This window comes from Typopeltis vanoorti, chromosome 21 (genome assembly GCF_054136105.1).
Source record: "Typopeltis vanoorti isolate ZY-2024b chromosome 21, IOZ_Tvanoo_1.0, whole genome shotgun sequence".
In the NCBI taxonomy this organism is placed as follows: Eukaryota; Metazoa; Arthropoda; class Arachnida; order Uropygi; family Thelyphonidae; genus Typopeltis; species Typopeltis vanoorti.
In genome coordinates, this window is record NC_143569.1 from 32,040,880 (window position 1) to 32,064,115 (window position 23,236).

Below are 23,236 nucleotides of genomic sequence, written 5' to 3' on the forward strand. Positions count from 1 at the left end.
TGCCTTCATGAGACAACAATTTGTTGGAGTTTTCAAAACAATGGAGAACCGGCTTATCAGCCCGGAACTCGGGGGTTAGGCGCAGGGCGGGAAGAGCCCCCTACTAATAAAATAAAGCTTTGAACACAGTAATATTTGAAGATTGGGAGCTATCATCGGATATCCAGTTAGATCTTCGATTCTAAAATACTCCAAATTGATTAATCCATTAGATAGCTGATTCAGAATTGGGTGATCAGGACTTTTGTCTCTTACCTAGTCTTTGCGATTTGAATAATCAAATGCGCCAGTATAGAACCTCTTTGGCAAAACTGATTGAAAAGTGTTTAATACTGTCTTTATTTATCTTGTTTTCCGCAAAGAACATCGACAAATTAGATCTTTTTTGTAATTTTCCAATATGACCTAGGGAAAATCTATTCAAAAAATGGAGTTGTCTGAATGAAAAGAACTGTTATAAAATGATTTGTTAAAATAAAAATGTCAACTTTTTTTAGGCGGGGGGGGGAGAACTGCGTACTTTAATTTGTATTTTATGAAACCTTGGCCAAAGGTTTAGTATTCTCAAAACCTTTATTAATTCGTACATAGTGACTCTTATAACAATCAGCAAGCAGTTCAAAGGTGCAGAATAATTAGAATAATAAATTCAGAGTAAATGAATATGCTTTATGATATATATATATATATATATATATATATATATATACACACACACACACACACACACACACACACGGATAAATCGAAGCCTTTGCCAGTCTTTTATTTCACATACTGGGTTATGAATATTTCAAAATACATAAATAAAGATTAATTCCTGATTATTCCCCCCCCCCCTGCAGATAACAACACTGAAATAGCGATTCTGGCATTCCACACTTCATCAATTCTCTTCTTTGCTACTCCAGGGCAGAGGAACAAAGAAACGTGCAATTTTTATGGCCCCAGAATGTTGCACCAGTGGATAATCATAGATAGATGGTTCTCTGTATAAGAGGAGAATGTTTCTCACCTAGGACGATAAACTGGGAGAACAAACACTTCGAACATAAACCGAACGATACCAATGATGCGAAAAGGCTTAATCAATCAGAAACCCTGATTGGAGTGTTTGGAGCAACAGAGGAATGATTTGGAGCGAGTTATTGTCTGCGGGTGGTGCTCTTAATGCCAAATCATACTGCGATATGTTGCGTACACGCTGACATACAGAAGAAATATCCACATTTGACAATTTTGAGTGCTACTTGAAGATGTCCAGCAACACTTTGCTTACTAGATGTGAGAGGTTCTTCATTATCTTTCTTTTAAAGGGGTATTTGACGATAAATATCACTTGTCACATTCTCAGACCACAGAAATCTGATAATACTTCATTATTTTTCCGGCTTGGAAAATAAACAGACGATATATATATGATATTTCGAATGCTATAACAGCCGTTGCAGTCTCACCACATTGGGGGGTAAAAATACTGCATCATCTTTTATTTGCATATTTTGAAATATTCAGAACACTGATAAATAAAAAAGAGCAATGACTTTTTGATTTATCCCCTCTTATATGCAATATAGACATGTCTATTTTTTCTATGTGTATTATATATATATATATATATATATATATATATATATATATATATATATATATATATATATATATATATATATATACAGGGTGTTCGGGATAAATTTGACAGTTTCGTAAGGAAAAAGAAAATCTTCTTTGTATCTATTAAATTTAATGAATTGACAAAAAAACATTACAGGCAGAGTTAATTACAATACTATCAACAAGATTTACTCAAAATAACCACCATTAGCATCGATCACAGCTTCAATTCTGCTTCGGAACCTCGAACAAGCTGATGCTACAGTCTCCCTGGGAAGGGCCGCAAAAACTGTTTTAATTTTATCCATTAACTGGGCTTTTGTATTACTGGAAGTGCGATTGGTGTCTTTTTCAACTGCGCCCCATACAAAATAATCCATGGGGTTAAGGTCTGGGGAGTTTGGAGGCCAAACATTTGGACTGGTGAAGTCGTAGAAATTTTCAGACAACCATTTTTGACTTTTCCCAGAGGTGTGGCAAGGGGCCGAATCCTGCTGCCATACATACGGCCTACCATTGGCTACCCTTGTTATCCAGGGCTTGACTACAGTTAGCAACTCCACGAACAAAGCCCGAATTCCAATGCCAGGGTTCTTCAACACCTGTTCCTGCAGATTTGCGAGGAATTCTGCTGTACGAACGCAATCAGATCGTCTGCTAGGGATCTTTCTTCTTGCTACATCCTCGTAGTCACCATTGCAAGTCTCTAGTTCATGCCTGATTGTTTTTACTGTATTCAGGGAGCATTGGGCAGCAGTCGTAATATCCTTATTTTGATGGCGGGCACGAATCATCATGATACAAGTTATTCTCTTCCATGATTCAGGTGGGTTCCAGCTATCCATCCTTTCTGACATCTTGTATATGAATGAAGAAGGGTCCAAACTTTTAAATGAAGAGAAGTGTGTGTTAATACATGTAACTTACGGAAAAATATAATTAATTATAAATATGTCAAATTTATCCCGAACCACCCTGTATATACACACACACACACACACACACACACACATAAATTCACGAACGTGAATTTGCACGTTTCATCGCCCTAATATTTTATTTATTTTTCTTCTGTAGTACCTGCCAGGTTCGAAGAAAAATTTTCTGTTGTTACTTCACAAAAAGGAGAAAGCGCAAAACTACGATGTGAAGCATTAGGGGACCAACCACTTTCGGTCGCGTGGTCGAGGGACCATTTGAAATTAACAAAAACCGGAGATAGTAGGTAAGTCTAAAATTCAAGAAAAAATCTTTCCTAAAGATATCGATTTACTGCGTACCGTTTGAAATTTCAAAGCACGCACTTCATTGAGTGGGGGGGGGAATGAAATTTCGGCATTATTTTATATAAAATTGAACATTGATTTTTCTCCATAATTTCAAAATGTCTATAATCCTTTATTCTATATTGTTCTGATCGTCTTAGGACCAATGTATTTCATCTCATTTTATTCAATCCTTAATCTGAAAACGGGATTCGAACCTAGACCATCGGATAATTGCTAAAACGTAGTCTCTTAGTACCAGTATAAAATGAGTAATTATTTTAATGGTGTTCTTTATATTTTTTTTCGTTTTATTTATAGTAATGTTTGAATCTAATTCGATATTTGACATTTTTCTCAACTCAATTTTTAAATAATTTTGCAAAAATGAAATTCGTTTCTTTGATTAAAAATTATTTCTTATTTAATTTATAAGAATGCATTAATAGAGAAATTGATTATTTCAAACCTCATCTACACTTGGCATCAGAAATATCCGATGAAGTGGAGGTATTTTATTTGTTATCACGACTATAGAATATTCTAATGATCGTCCTGAAATGTATTTTAGTTTTTTAAATTCATGTTATTTTATTATGTAATATTTTAAAGTAATTCATTATTAGTTATTTATGAAACCGAAATGTTAATAAACGGTGTGTTGTCCTTAGCAGACGCGTGTCCATTGGATCGACTAGTTTTTGACCCAATGAATTATATAAAGTCATCCCGAATCTTCAAGTTCTATTAAATCAATAAAACGAATGAAGTGGATGATACTTCATCTATTAAATCTATTGAAATATCAAATGAATTAATATCAATTGAAAATTCTTTGAAATGGCATTAATGCATTTTTTGAAGTATTTAAAAAGCAGAGAGATTACGTTGAAAAAAAAAAAACAGCATTAAAATGTTTGTATTTAATTCTAAATTTAATAAGTTAATTTATTTTACTTTGTGATTTGCAAATCACAAAGTAAAATTAAGGTAAATTTCAAATTTATCTTAATTTGAAAAATTAATAAAATGCAGATTAGTTTCCCATTTAAGTTTGTATTTTTTTACGATCACAATTCCATTTATAGACGTAAGAGAAGTCAATGTGCGTACCATGTTTTCATTCTGAACAGCAGGGGGGGGAAAAGAAAAGTGATTCACCTTAACTGGCATATTAATAGAAATATACAATACAGATTTTATTGCTGTTACTTTGTTCCTGTTATGTTTAAGATCATTAGTTGTTCAACCAACAACCTTTGGGAGTGGTGGGGGGGGGGGGGTTTAAACAATCACTAGAACATTGGTGGAGGAAAGAAGTAAATAACTAGATGAGCAAATGACACAAGGGAAAAAAAAGAGAGAAGGGGGGGGGGGAATGCACAGCAATCTTCCAAACTGATACAATTATCAATTGCTTTATTAGGAATCAGAATGATACTCAGAATCATGTTGATTCGATGTTTAAAGTAAACATTAATATTTACGTTAAATTCCTGAAATTATAATCAGAAATTGGTTACCCGCAGGTTGTCGATAATTCAAAAGCTTTTTGAAAGATTCAGATCAACAATAATGAAAACATGAAAGAGACAGGTATCAAAATCGGCAACCAGGATTGTGATGATGATTTGAGTATCACGATCAATTTGCTGAAGAAATTAAATTGATCTAGAAACAGAAAATATTGCCGTTACTTCCTCCTAAACTAGGATATAAGCAAATCTACTATAATATCTTGTAAGTTCAATGACGCTAGATCTACAAATGAATGCCTAATATCTGTTTGTAGCCTTACTTCTTCTAGACCTTTCTTCCAGCAGATCAGATTCCGGACATAAAAAATATTGACGCAGTCTGCCAGGGATTTTCCTCCCTGAATGAACTCGGATTTTAATCCTACAGTTCAGAAAAAAAATTATGGTAATTACACGAGTGCATACCGAAAATATTGTAACCCTGTCGTGTATTAGCGCCATGGGTGAGATAACAATCCCTGCAGGTTTGGTTTCAAAAGACTAAACTTGTTACTTTACTTGACATTTCAGCATTAAGAAATGTGGTGGTCTCATCATACCGGTTAAAAAAAAAGTGACTACTTAATGATATTCGGAAATATCTCTGCCTTCCGGATAAGATTCGAACCGTCTGTTCGAAAGCAGAATCACTATTCACACGGCCGAACTAGTTCGCTGATGCTAGTTAGGAATATCTCCTCCTAGTGGAGACTGGGCTGTCTACTGACTTCCAACAATTGGAGCTAAAACTGGGAGATTGAAAGCATTAGAAGATTCGTTTATTATAAGGAAATATTCAAGAACTCGCAAACGTAAGAATCACTTAAATGGAGAGCTGTAATCACCCCACCACGTTCCTTGCTATCTCCAATAATACAGAAGAAATGAATATGTCAGATGGTTCTAGATATTTGCTTGGAGTTGCCACGGATATACCTGCTTATTCTCCTTGGTGTCCTGTAACACATAAGACCGAGTTCACTTCCTTCTGTATCTGACAACTGAATCTACTCTCATCACTTTTCCCATCCGGTCTGCTTTCTCTGTCATTCATTACCAGGTTCGTATAAGCCTTCATCTTTTTCCTTCCGTTATTAGTGTCAAAACCACTCTTAGAATTTCACTTCTGTTCGTCCTCAGTACATGACCATGTACGTCTTTTCATTTCACTGGCCATGGTTTTTTACTTTGTTTGTCTGTATAATTCATCGTTTGTTATACGTCGTGGCAGAAATAGTTTTCATATTTGACGCAAACATTTTAATTTAAAATTATTTAGTTGTTCTTCGTTCATCTTTTTCAGTTTCCATATAAATAACATACCTTTCATGTTATTCTTGTAGATCCTTATTCTGTCTTCATTATGATATTTTGATTTCCTTATATTATTCAATCCAGTCTTCTGAAAGAAATGTTTTTACCATTCTTTATATTATCACGAATATATTCAAAAAAAAATATCAGAACACAAACAGGATGAAACTACACATTCGGGATTTGGTTTCATTTGAATTGGAATTATGCTTTCTTCTTGTTATCAAAAATATTACACTATATTTTTGATATTCTAATTCCAAATTTGAATCATAAAATACCCAATCCATATGTTCATATTACATATCTCTGCGTAATAAAACAGTTTTGTTTAATAGATTTTGCTTGCGTATCTCTGGTAATAGGATAAAAAGTAATTCAGGGACGGGGGTGGGACTTTCACTTGTAGAATAGACTGAATGAATGGGAACTATCACATAAAAAATAGCTACACACAATTGATAAAAACTATACCCTTATCCTCTGTTTATACCCGGAAGTATGAAACAAAACGGTGTGTACTGTTTTAATGTCTCAATGACACCACTGACTTTGCACTGTGATCGTGTAGTGACGCTGCACTATTACAAGGCCATTTGATCTGTATAACTTCAGAAATATGTGTTGTCATCGAAAAGAAATACTAAGTAACCCCAATAGAATCAGCTGAAAAGAAAGGAAGTATAAAATGCTGTGACACCTGTTTGCTTAATAACCTAAGATAAACTGGAGATAATATACGTGCACCAGTCACCGGTAGTCAAAATTCTTCTCTTGGCGTGAAATAACTTGCATTAATCGGGAGTAAATAAATAAAACATAATTTATTTTACTTAAGGAAATGCTACATGCATTAATAGCCAATAGATGGAGCTACTAGACATTAGTAGTGAAATAAATTACGCAAATTTAATGGATGTGATTATTTAGTAATGAAAGATTGATTTCCTTCTAGATGAGATTAACTAGCACGCTCTTTTGGCCTAATAGGCTGAGTTTACGGATGTTTAATGTGTTTTATTTACTGTTTTTCAAGAAAAATATACCCATTATGATACGTACGGAAAGGCAATTCTTGCTCTGTGAAAAATTAAAATCTGATCAAAGACGGTATGCTGCCATTTTTTTAATACAAAAGATTCTTGATTGATGTGCATATAATAGATTCAAATGATAGCATTAATGTGAATTAAACTTGTGATATGCCATCACTACGCTAAACAGGCAGTCCCTCCGATTATAGTGTGTGTTTTACAACTTTGTTACATGGTTTTGACGTAATCTGTTGATCCCTTGCTAATTGCGAATGCCGAATTTGAAATGTGAACTTTTACAATCGGCTACCTATTTATGCCACAATCAAGTTGACTTTTCTCCTTACAGTAGCTTTTTCAAGCATGAACTCCACTTATTAATGTACATTTGTCTTATTACCTACGTGTGTATATTATTTTTAAAGCCGCACAGTTTTTAGACAAATTTAATATCAACCGTCAAACTCTAAGGCATTGTTTTCTGTACGTAAGCAAGAAAGTGCTCAGCTACTGTTTTCATGTGACTCCCACTCGCTAATCATTTTAAACCTATAGTACAATAGCAAAAAAGATTACATAATCCAGTAACCTTACTCTAGTCCAAATATGGAACTTTTTTGTAAGCCACTTCAGTCCTCCAGCAATGAAGATGGTGATCCGACACACCTGGCAATGAAAATCGTCTATTCATAAACATCCACATCACAGTGGGATCCAAACTCACAGCCTGTTGGTTGGATAGCAGAGACGTTGTCCACTTGGCCATATCCAGGCCAGCAATTTACGATTACAGTCCTTGTTTTATGAGCGTATACTGTGTTTATATGATTCCGTCTTCTTTCAAATTCAAACGTGCTTCAAAAATTCGTTCCTCTCCCAGTTCATATCTGATATCGTATTAATATACCCCGTTTTTTTTTTCTTTCTTACTTTTCGCAGGTACGAGATATTTGAAACGCTTGTTCCCAAAAAAGGCATCATCTCCGAACTTATCATTCGTGCCACTGAAAGGGAAGATGGCGGACTTTATACTTGCACCACCGAAAACGAATACGGTAGCGATGAAAGAAAGACAAGACTGTTAGTAATAGGTAAGAATTTTTTTTTTTTTTTAAAGATATTGAAACCGAAATTTCATATGTATAAGCTGCATCCTAACTGACTGCTGTAGTTTTCATTAATGGATATGTAATGGGATACTCGGTCTGTTCAGAACAGTAAATAATTAAGATCTTATGTCAAATAATAATAATAATAGTTGTGTAGGGTTGTACTTCAATAAAGTCTAGCCTCATTGACTGTCTAGACTGTTTCAAGTGTTATAAGAACACTTCATTTCTCTTGTTAAATGTTTAAGTGTATAATAGGTTCTTTGTGCTCATTCCGTTTGAAGACATCCAAGTTTGATGAAGTTTATTCTTCATCAAATTCCACAAATTATTAATTATTGCCATTAACTATTAAGAAATGACGAATTTATTAAGGCGTGCAAAGTGTGGTATTTTTGGGAAGAGAGAAAAACAGTCGATCAGCATTCAGATTGTGCAGCCGTCCTTATTGTAGTAGAACTGATTTCGAAACTAGTTATATCCAGTCGAGAGACATTCAGTAATTTTAGTTCATCATATCCCATTGAACCAAAGAGTCGACAATGATATTACTCTTCCATTATATTTCAACAGTATTCAAATTGTGCAAGGTATAAACCAAAATTCTTTGTATTTCCATTAAAATAACAGCGCATACAAATCATGTAGAGCCTGCGTAGCACAACTGGTTTCGACGGATTCCTTTTGTTGCAAAGATCTGGGTTCGATCTGGTATCTTTCAGGAAGTTTACCTCCCTGAAACTCGAGTTGTTTCGTCTCTCAAAACAGGCAAATCAGCCCCGTCATCACATATCTCCAGAGACATAGAATACTATTGGACAAGGAAGGCAACTGGAAATCCCTAATAATGTAGCATTGCTACTTCACCAACTATTAGGGTTGAAGGAAAACACACAAAGAATGTTATTTGAAAACATCCGTGGTTTCCCTTTTGACAACGAATCCATAATTCGCACCATTGCTGAGGATACATGTGAAATTCTTGGGTTTTGAACTCGGGAGTGATCGGCATATTATATCTGTTAACTGCTTGTCCAATCAGTTCATCTGTTTTGTGGGATTAAAAACCTTATTACTCGGCAGTATATCCTGTATTTTATTTGTATTTGTCGACTTTTCTTCACTTCCAATTTGAGAATTGGCAGTAAAGAATTGATTCAAGAAAAAAAAATCAGATTGTTAGTCTGCAACCACTTTTTATTTATTATTTATTTATTATCATGCTCTGTATACACGATCATACACGGACAAATGGCTGAGAAGAAAGCAGGACTTCGCTTTGATAGGAAATGTAAATCAGAAGGTAGAAAAGCTCGATAAATTTCAAAACACTACAATGAATGGATATGTTTACCGACTGCCTCATGCATTCTTAATACTTTAAGAAGTGACAATCGGATTTTTGTTATGTTGTTTTGAATTACAGCCGAAAATGCTATGAATCCGATATATTATGTATGTCAGATGCGTGTATTCTTCTGGCTGATTTCCTCCCTGGTTTTATAGAATCAAAAACTCGTTACCAACAGGAAAAAAACTGCACACCTCCGTATGAGACCGATTAACTCATCTTCAACTGAAAAACTCTTATAAAAGTTCTTATCACACAGTGCAATATATATAAACTAGAATTAGTGGGAAGTATGAACTCAGCCATTTCGATCACTCTTAGAGATGAAGACGACAAATTATACCAAAAAAAAAAAAAAAAAACCTCTCACAAAATTTAACAATAAAGAACAACATAAAACCTATTTTATGATACCAAAGGGAGCAGTAAAAATAACATAAGGATCGAAATTCAAAATTTATTCAAGTTCGGAAGTATACATATATACTAAAATAACGAGAAAATGATTAAGGGGTGGGGAGAAGGGTGATGTTGTGTTAGTGTAATAAAACCTTTATTGAAACGATTTAACTTGACGCTCTCTTGTTTTTATTTCCTATAGAAACGCCAGCACCTCCACTTGACGTGAAAGTCCGTGAAGTATGGAGCCGCACTGCCAGTGTGTCATGGTCTTCTCCGTACAGCGGAAATAGTCCGATAACAAAGTACATCCTTCAGTACTGGCGGGATCGTGGTGAGTCACGTAGGGGGGATCGTGTTACGTCATATGTTCACCCTCCCTCTTCCTAACATATTTCATTTTCCCTTTCACTCTCTGAAAGTTATCTCGTTGCTCTCTCTCTCTCCCCCATCGCAAAATGTTTTCATAAAAAGAAAAATAATAAGAAAAAATGTATAGAAAGTGCTATAAATATTGGATTAGCCATAAAATCACAACGCTGAAAAAAATATCTTTTTATGTTTTATCGCGATATAAACCTACCTTTCTTGAACGTGTATGCTTTTATTATAAATAAAAATAAGCTACCTTAATGCATTCTATAAAGAAAACAAATGCCCTTTATGTATTATGCAATATTCTTGATGCTTGAAAGAAAAGTAGAATTGAGATTCGTGAATAAAGTTACATAGGTTAAATTTAATGAAGTCTTAACTATTTTCGGAACTTGCGACTCCAAATCATCTAACAAATGTTCGAAATACTAGTAAAATATGTCTTATCAAGCAGATACGTAAGCGCATTGAAAACGATAATTATTTATGAATAATTTCAACATCCAGTATTTCGGAAAGATAATTCAATCTGTCCTCAGTGATACAAAGACTACATTCTAGTCAGTGCCTCACTGATACTATTCAAGGCAGGTGCAGCAGATGTTGTCTCTAACAGATTGAAATCTATACGCATAGTCTGTCAGTTCTGCCACTTGGATGGATTTTAATCTGTTAAGAATATCATCTGAAGTGCTGCATCTGCTGTGAACATTAAGCCAATTGTTATATATTTTTATCTTGTTTCAGACGAAGTAATCTTTTTGTATTACTGAGGATGAACTGAATTATTTTCCATCTCTGTTTCCGTGTTTTCTTTTACTATGTTTGAACCACAGGTATCTTTAAAAGAATTAAAGTTAAACAAATAAATGAAAGGTGTCTCACTTTAAATAAAATGTATTACCGTGTTGTATAAAATCGACTTTATAACCATCGTTGTCAAATTCCTGATATACTTCTCACACGTTCTTTCCTAATGATTCTGTCAGTGATTCCATGTGCTAATTTTTTATTTCTAACCCAGCTCTTGGATTTAACTTTCTTTTAAAATTTCTTTGAATACTATCTTTTGATGCTAGTTCATTGTTTTGCCTAATATCTCTTATTTCATATAAATTTCTTCAGCCATACCTACCATATCAACTTTGCTTATTCTAGTGTCTACTTCCATATTTAATTTGCCATTTCACTAAAAACTTTGCCTAAATAGCTGAAATGTTTTACTTTTACTTATTCGTATAGCTTCTTCAATGATTATGCAGTTGATGTTTTCCATGTTCCTGCCTATTTTCAGAATCGATGTTTATTTATATAAGAAAATCATGATGTTCATTCTTAAAAAATATTAAATATGGTCGAATGTGTAGAATTTGTTTGCGCATATGAGGAATACTTTTAGTATTCCTCATATGCGCATAATATGTTGTAGAATGTTTCTATATATACTAAAATAAGATAAATTACATTGGTAAAGCCTGTCAAAGTAGTATGTATAATCATTTGCTTCTGATTCTTAGATTACTTGTATATAATAGGTAGGCAGGGAGAGAGAGAGAGACAGAGAGGGGAAAGGTGCTAAATAATAAGTATATTCTCTTTATTTATATAAAGGTTTATGCTTTTTACTTGTAGTATTTTGATTTGATTTGGATATTGCTTGAAAAGCGCAAAATACATAGTGCAATTTTTCGTTATAGTTATTTTATGCAGAACTTCATGTAAAATTCAAAATTACGAAATTTATAGTATACATTAATTATTTACTGTATTTAGTGTATTATTTAATAAACAATTACTGAAGTCTCTTGTTATCTCTGATCTTAAAACAAACAAAAAAGACCAACCCATATTGAACTACCTTGTTTGGCTTCCCTTGGCAATATTAGTACTTAGCATTTTTAATACTGTATAGCCATGAAATTTGAGGTCAAATAGCTGTATTTCTTCTGAAATAAATGAAAAATAAACTTGATTTCATAAGGGATTTAATTTTAGGAAGCAACTAACCACACACACACACACACTTAAAAAATTCTTACAAAATTGGCTATAAACAATAGTCCAAATCTATGAGCAAATGATAGATATTATCCCTTTTTTTTTTCATAATTCCTAATTATAAGAAATAATACAGGTACTGAACAAAGCACACCACTGCGAATAATTTCCAAGACTTATGTGACATGTTAACAGTAACTTAAACTCAATCAATTATAAGAAATACTTCGTCGAAAGCCAAGATTCCAGGACTGGGGACTGCCGACGTCTGATCTACATCATTGTAGCTAACTGAGAACCTCGCCATTAACGCAATCGATCCGTTTCTACTTAAACCGTCTATAGAACTGCAAAAGCAGAATTTACGAAAGTTGATATTAGCTGTCCTCAGTAAGACATGTGTGCTTAATTTTCCTAGCTCTTTCTCCCAGATTCTTCTTACGAATACCTGCTGGAGTTAGACTTATCGTGAGAAGTAATAAGTACAAAATATAAAGGGTTTTTATACAAATACATTTATATCTGTACAAATTTTCTATCCGTAATTAACCAATAATCAAATATACAAACATTGTATATTTGAACTTGAGTGCTGCCACGCTGAGCAAAGTAAATGTATTTATTTATTCATGTAAATAAAATTTAGTATTTCGAAATTATATAATGGTACTGGACATTCTAAGAATATTTTTTTAATAAAAATTAACTTGTGATATGGGAGTTATGCTGTCATAAACTTTAAATAGTCGGTAAAATAAATTGCATAAGGTTTCGATAGTAAGGCTACGTACAAATACCATTTAAAAATTTAAGAAAAAAAATTATCGCTTTAAAAATTATTCATGAATTTACAAGGAAAAACACAGAAGCTTTTCCTTTTATGCGTGAACTGTTTAGTACACGCAAAAGAATGATCTGGAGTACTTTTTTTAAGAGAGGAATTGTGCTCAAGTATCCATTGGATGTTACGACATTCTACACGTATCTACGCCGACTGTATGATCCTATACGCCTCATGATGGAATCCCAAAACAACAACGCCATTGGCTGGCGTTCTTGCAGCTCAAAGAAGAGACACCGAGTCCCAACATGCGATCTGAAAAATAATCCCCAGAGCGTAGTAGTCTTACAGATCCCCGATAGGATATGCTAATGAGTCGTATTAGATAACGGGGATGTTCAGAAATTCCAATTGTCTGCTTGTCCGACAAGTGTTTATTAAGGTTGCGGGGAATCCCTCTGTAGATCTTATGACAAACTAATGCTTTTCACTGCCCGTTCTCTTATTCCCCCCCCCCCTACCTTTATGAAACTTTAATGCATTCCACATATCTCTGGGTAAAAATCTCATTAATCTTCCCTTCCTCTCCCCGCCCCCCTTTTTTTTAATATGATCCGTGTTCAGTCCTTGTTCGTTCTTACAAAATATTTCACTTTTAGATTTGGGGTGCTTAAAAGTGCTTTAAAAATTTCAAAATTAAAACTCATCCGTCTATTTTCTAAATGGAACCCTTTCTGTTTTTAATATTGTTTGCTGTATGACATCATCCAAGTCAAATGTAATAAAAATAAACTCTTTGAAAAGTATTAGCACTTTCTTCTAGAATGTTAATATTATGATACACGAAAAAGTATAAGGTTTTGTGGTTCTTTAATTTTTTTTTAGCCAAGTAAATTTAAACATGAATTTTTAGAAGGAAACAGTTGTAGCGAATAGTTCGTAACAATATTTAATAGTTGCAGCATTATTTAATAAAAATATGTCACAAAAACGTTTATGTTCATACAGAGTCCCAAATATAACCAAAACTCAATATACTGTTATTCTATCAAGTGGCATCACAGTTATCGCCAGTAACTAAAATTTGGAATTAAATTAAAAGTATATTAAATGTAACACCAGGTAACGTTGTAGTTTGTTTCATAACATATCGCCTTCCTCATTTGCAGTTCGGTGCATTAATGAAACTTATAAACAGAATTCACATCATTATTCGACAATAAAGTAGTCATAAAACCATTGTTTTTAATATTCATAATTACGCATTTATTTAATATAATCCAAAAATGAAATTTATTGCGTTCGGACCATATGGTATCCCCATTTGCGACTACTGAATAATTTGCATTTTAAGTATACGAAGTAGCACTAGGTGGCGCCATATTCTGTTTACGAACCCGCTGACCACCTCTTTCACAATAATATTCAATTAGGAGCTAAAAATTACATATTGATGGTTAATTACTTGTGGTTGTCAGAAGACGACCACAGTGTAATAGTAGTAGTAATATATGATAATTACTAGTCCTAAAAATATTAATTTCTTGTGTTTTAATATCTCTTAATCCTCCTCTGACTTCTCAAATACCATTAATGATGAAAATTATAATTTGCAGGTTCTCCTCATAGACTGAATGAGATTTCCGCTCCTAGTTCTCAGTCTTCGGCTCTGATTAAAGATTTACATCCTGGAACATCTTTTATCTTGAAAATAGTCGCTGAGAATGCTGTTGGCAGAGGAAATCCTTCAGAAGCTGTAAAATTCCAAACTGGAGAAGAAGGTTAGTTGGTTTTAGTAATTAATTGTAAAATGATGTTCTTCTTAAGTGAAATTTTTTTTTTTTTTTTTTTTTGTGTGTGAAACGATTCTAAGAACATATACTTGTTATGTTTGACTGAATGTAAGTTTTTTTTTTAATATAATCTAAATGTGTACAAGAGGGAAACATTTCCTCAATTCTTTGATTGTTCAGGCGTCTTCCTTGTAAAACGGCTAGTCATGGTGGTTTATTTTTCAGTTCATTTCGTAAAATGCGTAGCGCGCATATACAGGAACTTCAATACTATTTTATTTTTGCAACATAAAATGAAAACTGGTAAAGGAAAACTCAATCTCTCTTTTCAAGATATAACGTAGAATATTACCTCAGTTACTGTTTACGAATTTCCTTTATGTATTATATTTTTTTATTTTCTAGAGTACACTTTTTATTCAAAAGTTTTCAAAAATATATATATACTTTTTTGAGTGGGAGGGGAATAGTATGGATAATATGAAATACGTTTTTTTTTTTTCATCCAAAACAATGAACTATTGCTATGAAGTAAAACTAGCAAAAAAAAAAATGGAAATCCTAAGGCCTACTTGCAAAAGTCACGGATATAAACAAGTTTTTATATCTGTGACTTTTGTTTTTTATACCAACTATTCCCAAGTACCTGACAACCCCCTTTCTTAAATTACTCATGGCTTGGCCACGAACTGTAGACCCAAAAGAAAGTGGAAAACTAGATTGAAATGAAATTCAGTCTTTGTTTTATAGATATCAAAGAGCGATTGAAAATATGTAGAATACAGTCATGGATATCAAAGTTGAAATACTTAACTGTAAAAAGTTTCAAAATACGGTATATGAGAAAATGAATACTCAAGATGGAAGCTCCAACAAGACTAATTCCTTTCAAGCTTTAAGGGGTTAAAAGAATTAATAGTTCCACTATGATCCGGTAGGCTGCGGCACTTTATAGGCGAGAACCCATGGTTTTGCTTTTTTATTAATTTTTGTTGTGTTTTTTTATTGTCTACTTTTGACTTTCATAAAGTAGTGCTGGTGTAGCAAATGTAATCAATCTATTCTTTTAATCTAATCGATCTGTGTGCAAGGTTAGATTTTTTTTTTTTTTTTTTTCATATTTATGCATTTTTACTTTCATACTAAATTATGCTTCCTAAATAAACAAAAGAATTAACGTGATCCAAAACGTTATTTTGGAAATAACAACAGAATAGTAACAACTATTGCTTTTGTTATTATTACTATTATTTTTTTTATTGATTCTGGTTGCGTTTAGATCTTTAAAAACTATTGTTTTCCATTTTTCTATTAAGATAACTATTCCAAAATCCTCAGCATTCCTTCAATTTTAGAAATCGGTAATTTACATAGTCATCCAGTGTGTTTAATTTCATGTTAGAGGATAGTTCAATACCAAACTACCTTCAGTGTCTCTGAAGGTTCTTTCTATTCCTTTTTATTGTAATTTCAATTAAATATATATTAAATAGAGGTGCAGATAAGAAACATACTAATCTCTATTCATTTCCTTCCCAGATGAGTTAGTTCCATTTATATTTTAAAATGCTTATACGTCTCTAATTTTATCTTTGTTACCCTTTATGTGTAAAGGAATTACTATTGCTACTTTTCATTGAGGTTTCCCCTCTCTATCCAAATATAATACGTCTTTCTCTAAACCTTATCCATACATATTTACACGATTCTGAGTTTAAATTATCTTCTCCTGGTGATTTTCGCATTAACTAAGAAAGAAAAGAGAGGCATAATGGTAATAACAGTAGTAGTTAGAAGGGGACCAATCGTTCCATGGTGTTGGCACATTCTCCCTCGATGAGTCTTTGGACTCCCTGGAGGTGTGACATCATAATAATAATAACAGTGCAGTATTTTAAGGTACACTCTTTTCTCTATAAGCAACTTGTGTGATGTGAACTAAGATAAAAATTTCTCTTGTGTTCTTATATTTCTCTTTTATTGGATAGTTGAACTGGTTTTTCTCGACACCAATCATGATATGTATTAACGACGGATACAAATGTATGGGATAAGTGGGTTGCGGTTGGGAACTAGTTTGTATTGCAAAATATTTCGTGAAACAATGACTGCCTTATTAAGAATGGCTATTGGTTTTTGTTTGGGGATGATATCATAACCTTATAACTAAAAACCATAATGATGTCCCATTAAAAATATTTCTGACGTTCTCTTGAAATATTCCAAGAATTTTGAGTTGCCTTACAAGATTCTACGATTTGTATTCATCTTCAGCCATGGAGATCTAGAACGCGACCCTCCTATGATTTTTGTGGATTTAACTATTCATTTTTTGCTTAAATGCTATATTTATTAGTACATCCGAGAAATTATGATATTTAACTAACAAAAATTATGTATATTTGGAGTGAAAAATAATAAGCCTAGTGATTCAGATATCTGAAAAACACGATTTCTCGACTTAAGTTAACCTTCCAGATTTGTGTTTTGTTCTGAATCGAAGCGTTTTTAGATACAGAGAGAGATAATTACTATTTTTGAAAGGTATAACTCATGTAGAAAATTGGAAAGTGAACGAAGTTTTTTCATTTCAATATAATCATTTGCAGTGATAGATAATATAATATACTCGTATATTATCGCCTGCTCCTTATTCCAGTCAGTCTCATTTATGCGGTTTCAATACATAAGTTTATATAAAAAGTTTTTTTATTTTATAAAAACATAAAATAATATCATTCAATACAATATTTTAATACTTTCAAAACGAACATTTGATATTCTATCTTTTCCTTTCATTGCTTAAAACTAAGTAGTAAATCTAATTAATTTTAATTTTCTTATAATATTTCAGCAACCTACTTATTTATTGAATCTCTTCCTTTTCACATAATTTCGAGCTCATTTAAATTTCAATTTAAATTTCTACAGCTGAAACACAAATAATTTCCTGTTTTTTTCAGGCTTTCTTTTTATACAACTTTGCACGTTCTCTTTATACAAACTTTACATATACAAAATCTAAATTAGTCGTTCTGTGGTTTATTATTTTTTTTCTTATATCGATTACTACAATTCCTGTCATCAGAAGTATTTTCTCTGATCATCTCTTCTATAGACTCTGTTGATGTTTAAACCAAATATCTCATGGAAATAGCAAGATTTAAATACTAAACTTCCGATCATTAATTCAAAACTGTGTTGGCGAAGAAATATATATGTTCTTAATGATTCTTGAAGACTTTCTGAAAAAAAAAAAAAAAAAGGCATGAGTGACTATCGGGTTAACGCTCTCCTCTATGCAAGTTAATTCTGCCTGATGATCATCGGGGAGTATGAAAAACGCTTTTCGGTACATGTATTGCCAAATGTCTTTTGAAGCAACACTTCTTTCCAAACGCTTTTTATATGTAGTTTTTTTTTTAATATTCAATCTTTTCTCGATATAATTTTTTAAAAGTTCAAACACGTTGCAGTACACTTTGTAACAAAATAATCTTATGGCATCTAATCAAAAGTCTTAACTTCTTGAGTATCTTATAGTACACTTTCATACCCTTCCTTATACGCTTGTCTTCCATAAAACATTCACGTTCAATAACATTTTTACACCAATCCCACAGCTATTAGTTGAGTAGTTGAAAAGTCTGTAATATACAAGTATTATGGCTCTAATAATGGAAAGAATTTCGCTACTCCACACTTCTGGTAAGAAGATTGATAGTGTTCTAGGAGATGAAGAAAATCATCGACATTTCTAAGGTTAAACCTAGAAGTTTCAACATTTACAGTCATTCGTGCCAGGATATTTTGGTATCGATTACTACATTTGTAGTAATCATTTACCAAATAATCGATACGGAGCTTATCGGTGATAAAGAGAAGATTTCGTCATTCGGCTATCAGGGTCAGCTTTTTTTACAACAACCTTCTTCAGGTTTCTAATAAGTACGGTGGTAGTTTTTGTCTCACAATGCGACTTGAACCCATAGCCTTTTAGAAAACTGAAACGTTATTCTCTTTGCTAACCAAGTCTGCATATACTCGTATGGAAAAATACTACTGTGGTGTAATGAGTATACTAATTATATACAGCATAAATTCCGACTTTAAACACTCTTTTGGATGGAATTCGAACCCAGATTTATTCCCATTAAAGATATTGCCTCTTCGATTGCATTACAGAAATTCTTAAGCAAGTGTTACCATCTTCCTGCAATATACAAGGTGTGATATTTAAAAAAACCTGAAATGAAGACAGTTGCCAACTGACCAATTATATACGAGTACAAGTTTTTCATTCCTCTTGTACATGACTTGTTTGCTTACTTCTAAATTCTACATATATTAATATAAATTTTGCTTCAAACGCCATTGTTCCTAGTAATTGGTTACTTTCTTTTTTACGCTTGGTATTTATTATATTTACTTTATCTTTTATTTATTTATTTAGAACCAAGCTTGCCGCCTGTTGATATCGTAGTAGAAGCCAGAGGATCCTCAACCATAAGAATAGCATGGAAAGTAAGAAAAAAAAAATTTTTAATTGAATTTTATGTAATTATAATAGGGCTAAAAATTAAAATATTCCTCCTCTAATATTAAATTAATTGAGGCGAATGTTTTTAACTTAGTCGAGTACAAAACAAAAGACAAGAACCTGATCCTTTCTTAATCTCGCACTAAATACTTTCTAACTTTATAATTAGAAACTATTTTCTTTACCTGTTCAAATGCGTTTCATAGTAGATTATAACTTTTTTAACTTGTCTGGAATGTTATTTGATCAATAAGGCTTCTCATTTTATCTCTTCCAAATTTATTAACAGAATTCATGTGCGAGGCGATGTGCAGATCACGTAGGAGCTCGCCATACGTGACCACATTTAGAGTTGGGATATGTTTAACCATATTCTAAGTCGGTACTTCAGAAACTTTCAGTCAAACACGATGTTTGAACTAGTGGTTAACGTGGATCCACGTTTCATGCAAAGTGACTTTATGAAAATTTTATAACTTTTCGAAGAAAGATGATGCAGTGGTAGTTTGGCTTATCAAAGGAAATTGCATTCTGGGATCGAAAGAAGAAAACGTTATTGCTCTTGGATAACCTCCAAATTAAGTTATCCACTAGACTGAAGAAATGTAATTAATAAATGATCACTGAGGAAATAATGCAATTTATTCAAGAATAAATAAGATGTCTTCGTCTGCTTTGGCTTGTTACTGCTTGTCTACCAAGAATGGTACGATTTGAATCCTTGAAAGCATAGATATTTGTAAATCCCTCTCTGTGGAGAAGATATTAGCTTATGGAAGTTTATACTTCCATTTTTATGTTTTTCTGTTGTGAATTTAAAAAAAAATATATATATATATATATATATATATATATATATATCAAAAATTTCAACCTTAATTCAGGATGCAAATGGACTTTATGGATGCATACTTCTTTTCCTCTTTCGGGATGAAGGTACTTCACATTACACTCAGCATTACTAGAAAATGAAGATGTGGAGGTTATTTAGTATTGGTTCCCTCTAGGAAATTAACAGAGAAATCGACAATAATTTCTGCTTTCCATACAAAACTTCTGAAGAGGTTCTAATAGTAAATTGCTGCGAACTATACAAGACGTTGCTGTTTAAAAGTGAGAAACAAATCGGTAAATGATAATGAAGAAATTTTTCAAATAAAGTGGAAAAGATTAAAGAAAGAAAGATAGATATTTAAATATATTATTCTGGTTCCGCTGTGAAATCAGGATTTCCGGCGATCTGCATGTTTTTATGTGGAAAAACATCAGCATAATTCCCTATCCCATACAGGGAGTGTTGTGGTTTGTTTTTTCGGAGCGAGATAATAGTTTCCCCTAATATTTAGTTCTACAGAAGTAATATAATCATATAATCAATACGAATTTTAACTTATTGACGTATCAGTTTGATGAGAGAGATGCATTCTGCGTCAAGTTTATCATGTTGCTCGTTTCTGATGATAGTTGTTGACGTACTTATTAAGTAGCATTCTTCGGACTACAACCGATTTAGTCATTTGGAATAATTCGTAAGCTAGGAGAACTTTAAATATAATTGTAATTTTGGTATGTTTTGATATGTCGAATTAGAATTTATATAATAAATTATTATCAATAGTTTAAATTAGGAGTATAGAGATTCAATGCAGAGCTAGTCTAGTCAATTAGTATTTCTTTCATTTTTACTTATTCATATGCCGTTTTTATATTTCTTTACAAAAAAAACAGGCAAAAAAAATTAAAAATGTTCATCTAGCCAACTTATCAAAAAACAAAAAAAATGGGGGGGGGCATTCAGAAACTCTCCTTGCATTTTTCAGCGCAAGAATAGTTTTAAAAAAAATAAACTAAATTAAAGGCAAATTATATCCCAAATTTTTGGACTGCATTTGGATCTATAAAAACAGATGTTAAGCAACAAAACATTGCTGAATCACAAACTGAATTGTCCTATCTTAAGATGTCCTGAATATTTTGTTCATAATTTTTTGCTTTCTTTTACGAATTACCATACAATTTCTCTTATTTTGGATGATTGTATTCATGCCTATTACTCGCCTTGAGATCATGATTTGCTGTATATGCTTGGTTATATTCATAACTGCGTTCTATAGGTTAATATTGCTCGTATTAAGAGTGTTTAATTTGTTCCCTGGATAACGGTTGCCAAACTAAGAGTTTATTGTTTTAGTTCTATTTCAAACAGTCTCTGATTACTGTTAACAACAAAAAAAAATATCTTGACAATCACTGTTGATGAAAAATCGTACATATAATCATTCGCATTATAAAAATATTAATAATTACTTATAAGTAGCACAACCCTAATAAGAATAAATGCATGTTTAAAAAATAAAAGTAATTCTCTGGGGAAAAAAAAAATTTTTTTTCACCCCATTTGCTAAACTCCGCTAATTTCAAGCTCTACTGTACTTATATACGTGTACATATGTAAAACAAAAGTTGAAAGTGGTCAGATTTTTCTCGTAAAATGACTGTGAAAACTGAGTTAGAATTTAACGGCTGGAAAGCGACAGGGAAGATACAGAGGTGCCATGTGGGACTCTTTCACGCTTTCTCTAATATCAGGACTTCAAAGTATGCCATACCAACCATGTCAATCCTCAGTACAAAATGAAGCAAGAACAGGTTCTGTTAACGGTGGAGTTAGGCTCCTCCTGCACTGCTAAATTTAGATTTTCTCCCGATGTAAGGTTCTCTATACTGAAGATACGTTAGAAAAACATCCTGTGAATTCAGAACCTTACAAATAATTCTTTCTTTATATTAAAAGTCTAATGATTTCCCAATACAATGCAATGGAACAAAATATAAATATTCTGTTCGGCCCTGAAGCAGATCATTCTGAAAATAACTGCCGTATTTGAGACTGGAAGAATTGTCTCTGAGACTGGAAATATGGGATTGTCCTATCGAAATAGTGTGCTTTTCATGAAAACTTACAGTAATTGCGACCCGCTTAAATGATGCTTATTTCGTTCTCAAATGTTCATTTGGCATAAGTCCGATTCGAACTCAAAACGCTTTGAAGCAGTAATAAGCATTTTACGCTGTAGAAGATTGAGCCTTTTTTTTACATGCCATGGTAGACACAAGAAGAATTTGTTGTTGCCATGAAAATACAAAAGTCTGTTTTTCATTTGTTTTTTAATCTTTCTTCGCATTTAAACAATTCTTTTAAGTGTATAATTTGTATTCTGTAGAAGAATAAACTTTAATCTTTACGGAATATGTGGCAAACAGCTGTTAAAATTATAGTAGTTTAACCTAACAAGCTTCAGATTTATAGAAATTGTGCCCTTATGACATGGGGATTCGACTGTTTCGTTAGTACCTAACAATGCAGTCCTATGTTCCACCATAACATAATCTCTGTATTCCTTGAGAACATTAAATTCAGTTTCTCTGGAAAAGGACTGAAAAGCTTTTCTTATTCTTGATGAAATTCGAATCCAGGTTTTTCTATCTGCTAGACATTGAGTCATATTGACGGAAATTTCATGCTTATCAACGACATTGTCTTTTGTTCCATGATGTTTGCACATTCTTTAGAGAACGTGCAAAACGTTTTCTGATTTTAGTTTTTGTTACTGAAATTTTTAAATGTAGTGAATAATGGAATGCATATTTGGAATATTTTTTCACTAAAGTTCAATCTAGACGATTGTTAATCTGCTCTCTTATTTAGTGCTTTCATTCCAGGATTCCGTGATTAGCAGCATATTCATTTTATATTGATGCTGTTGGAGGTTTAATCTTTACGGAGTATGTGGCCAACAAACAGACTCATATTCACACAGACAGGTGTATTTTGTTAATGTGCCCTTGTATATAGCTGCTAAAAGATATTAATATTCTCCGTCATCTCTGGAAAGATAGAAAGCATTGTTATTTCTTAGAAATAATAATGTGACATTTATTGTCTAAGCTATAGTTCAATAATTCTAATAATTTAAAATATCAAACAAATTCCAAAATGAATTCAATTAATAATTATTTATAAAACTTGACTCTTTCAGGATGATTTTGAAATGCTACATTGTACAGACACAATTTTGGAGAGGGGAAAGGAAAACTTGCTTCATAAACAACTCAACAACAAAACCACACAATACATAAGTACGT

The 23,236-nt window shown here is 32.6% G+C and overlaps 1 protein-coding gene across 1 annotated transcript in view; it reads left to right on the forward strand.

The window, feature by feature from the left end:
- Window positions 1-23,236, forward strand: part of LOC150094716 (hemicentin-1-like) — a 136,096-nt gene that overhangs the window by 75,025 nt on the left and 37,835 nt on the right. Inside the window, exons 21-25 of the mRNA XM_090411650.1 lie at window positions 2,692-2,839; window positions 7,684-7,835; window positions 9,806-9,937; window positions 14,374-14,538; window positions 19,004-19,074. Coding sequence (XP_090267776.1) covers window positions 2,692-2,839; window positions 7,684-7,835; window positions 9,806-9,937; window positions 14,374-14,538; window positions 19,004-19,074 — 668 coding nt within the window. The remainder of the gene's footprint in view (window positions 1-2,691; window positions 2,840-7,683; window positions 7,836-9,805; window positions 9,938-14,373; window positions 14,539-19,003; window positions 19,075-23,236) is intronic.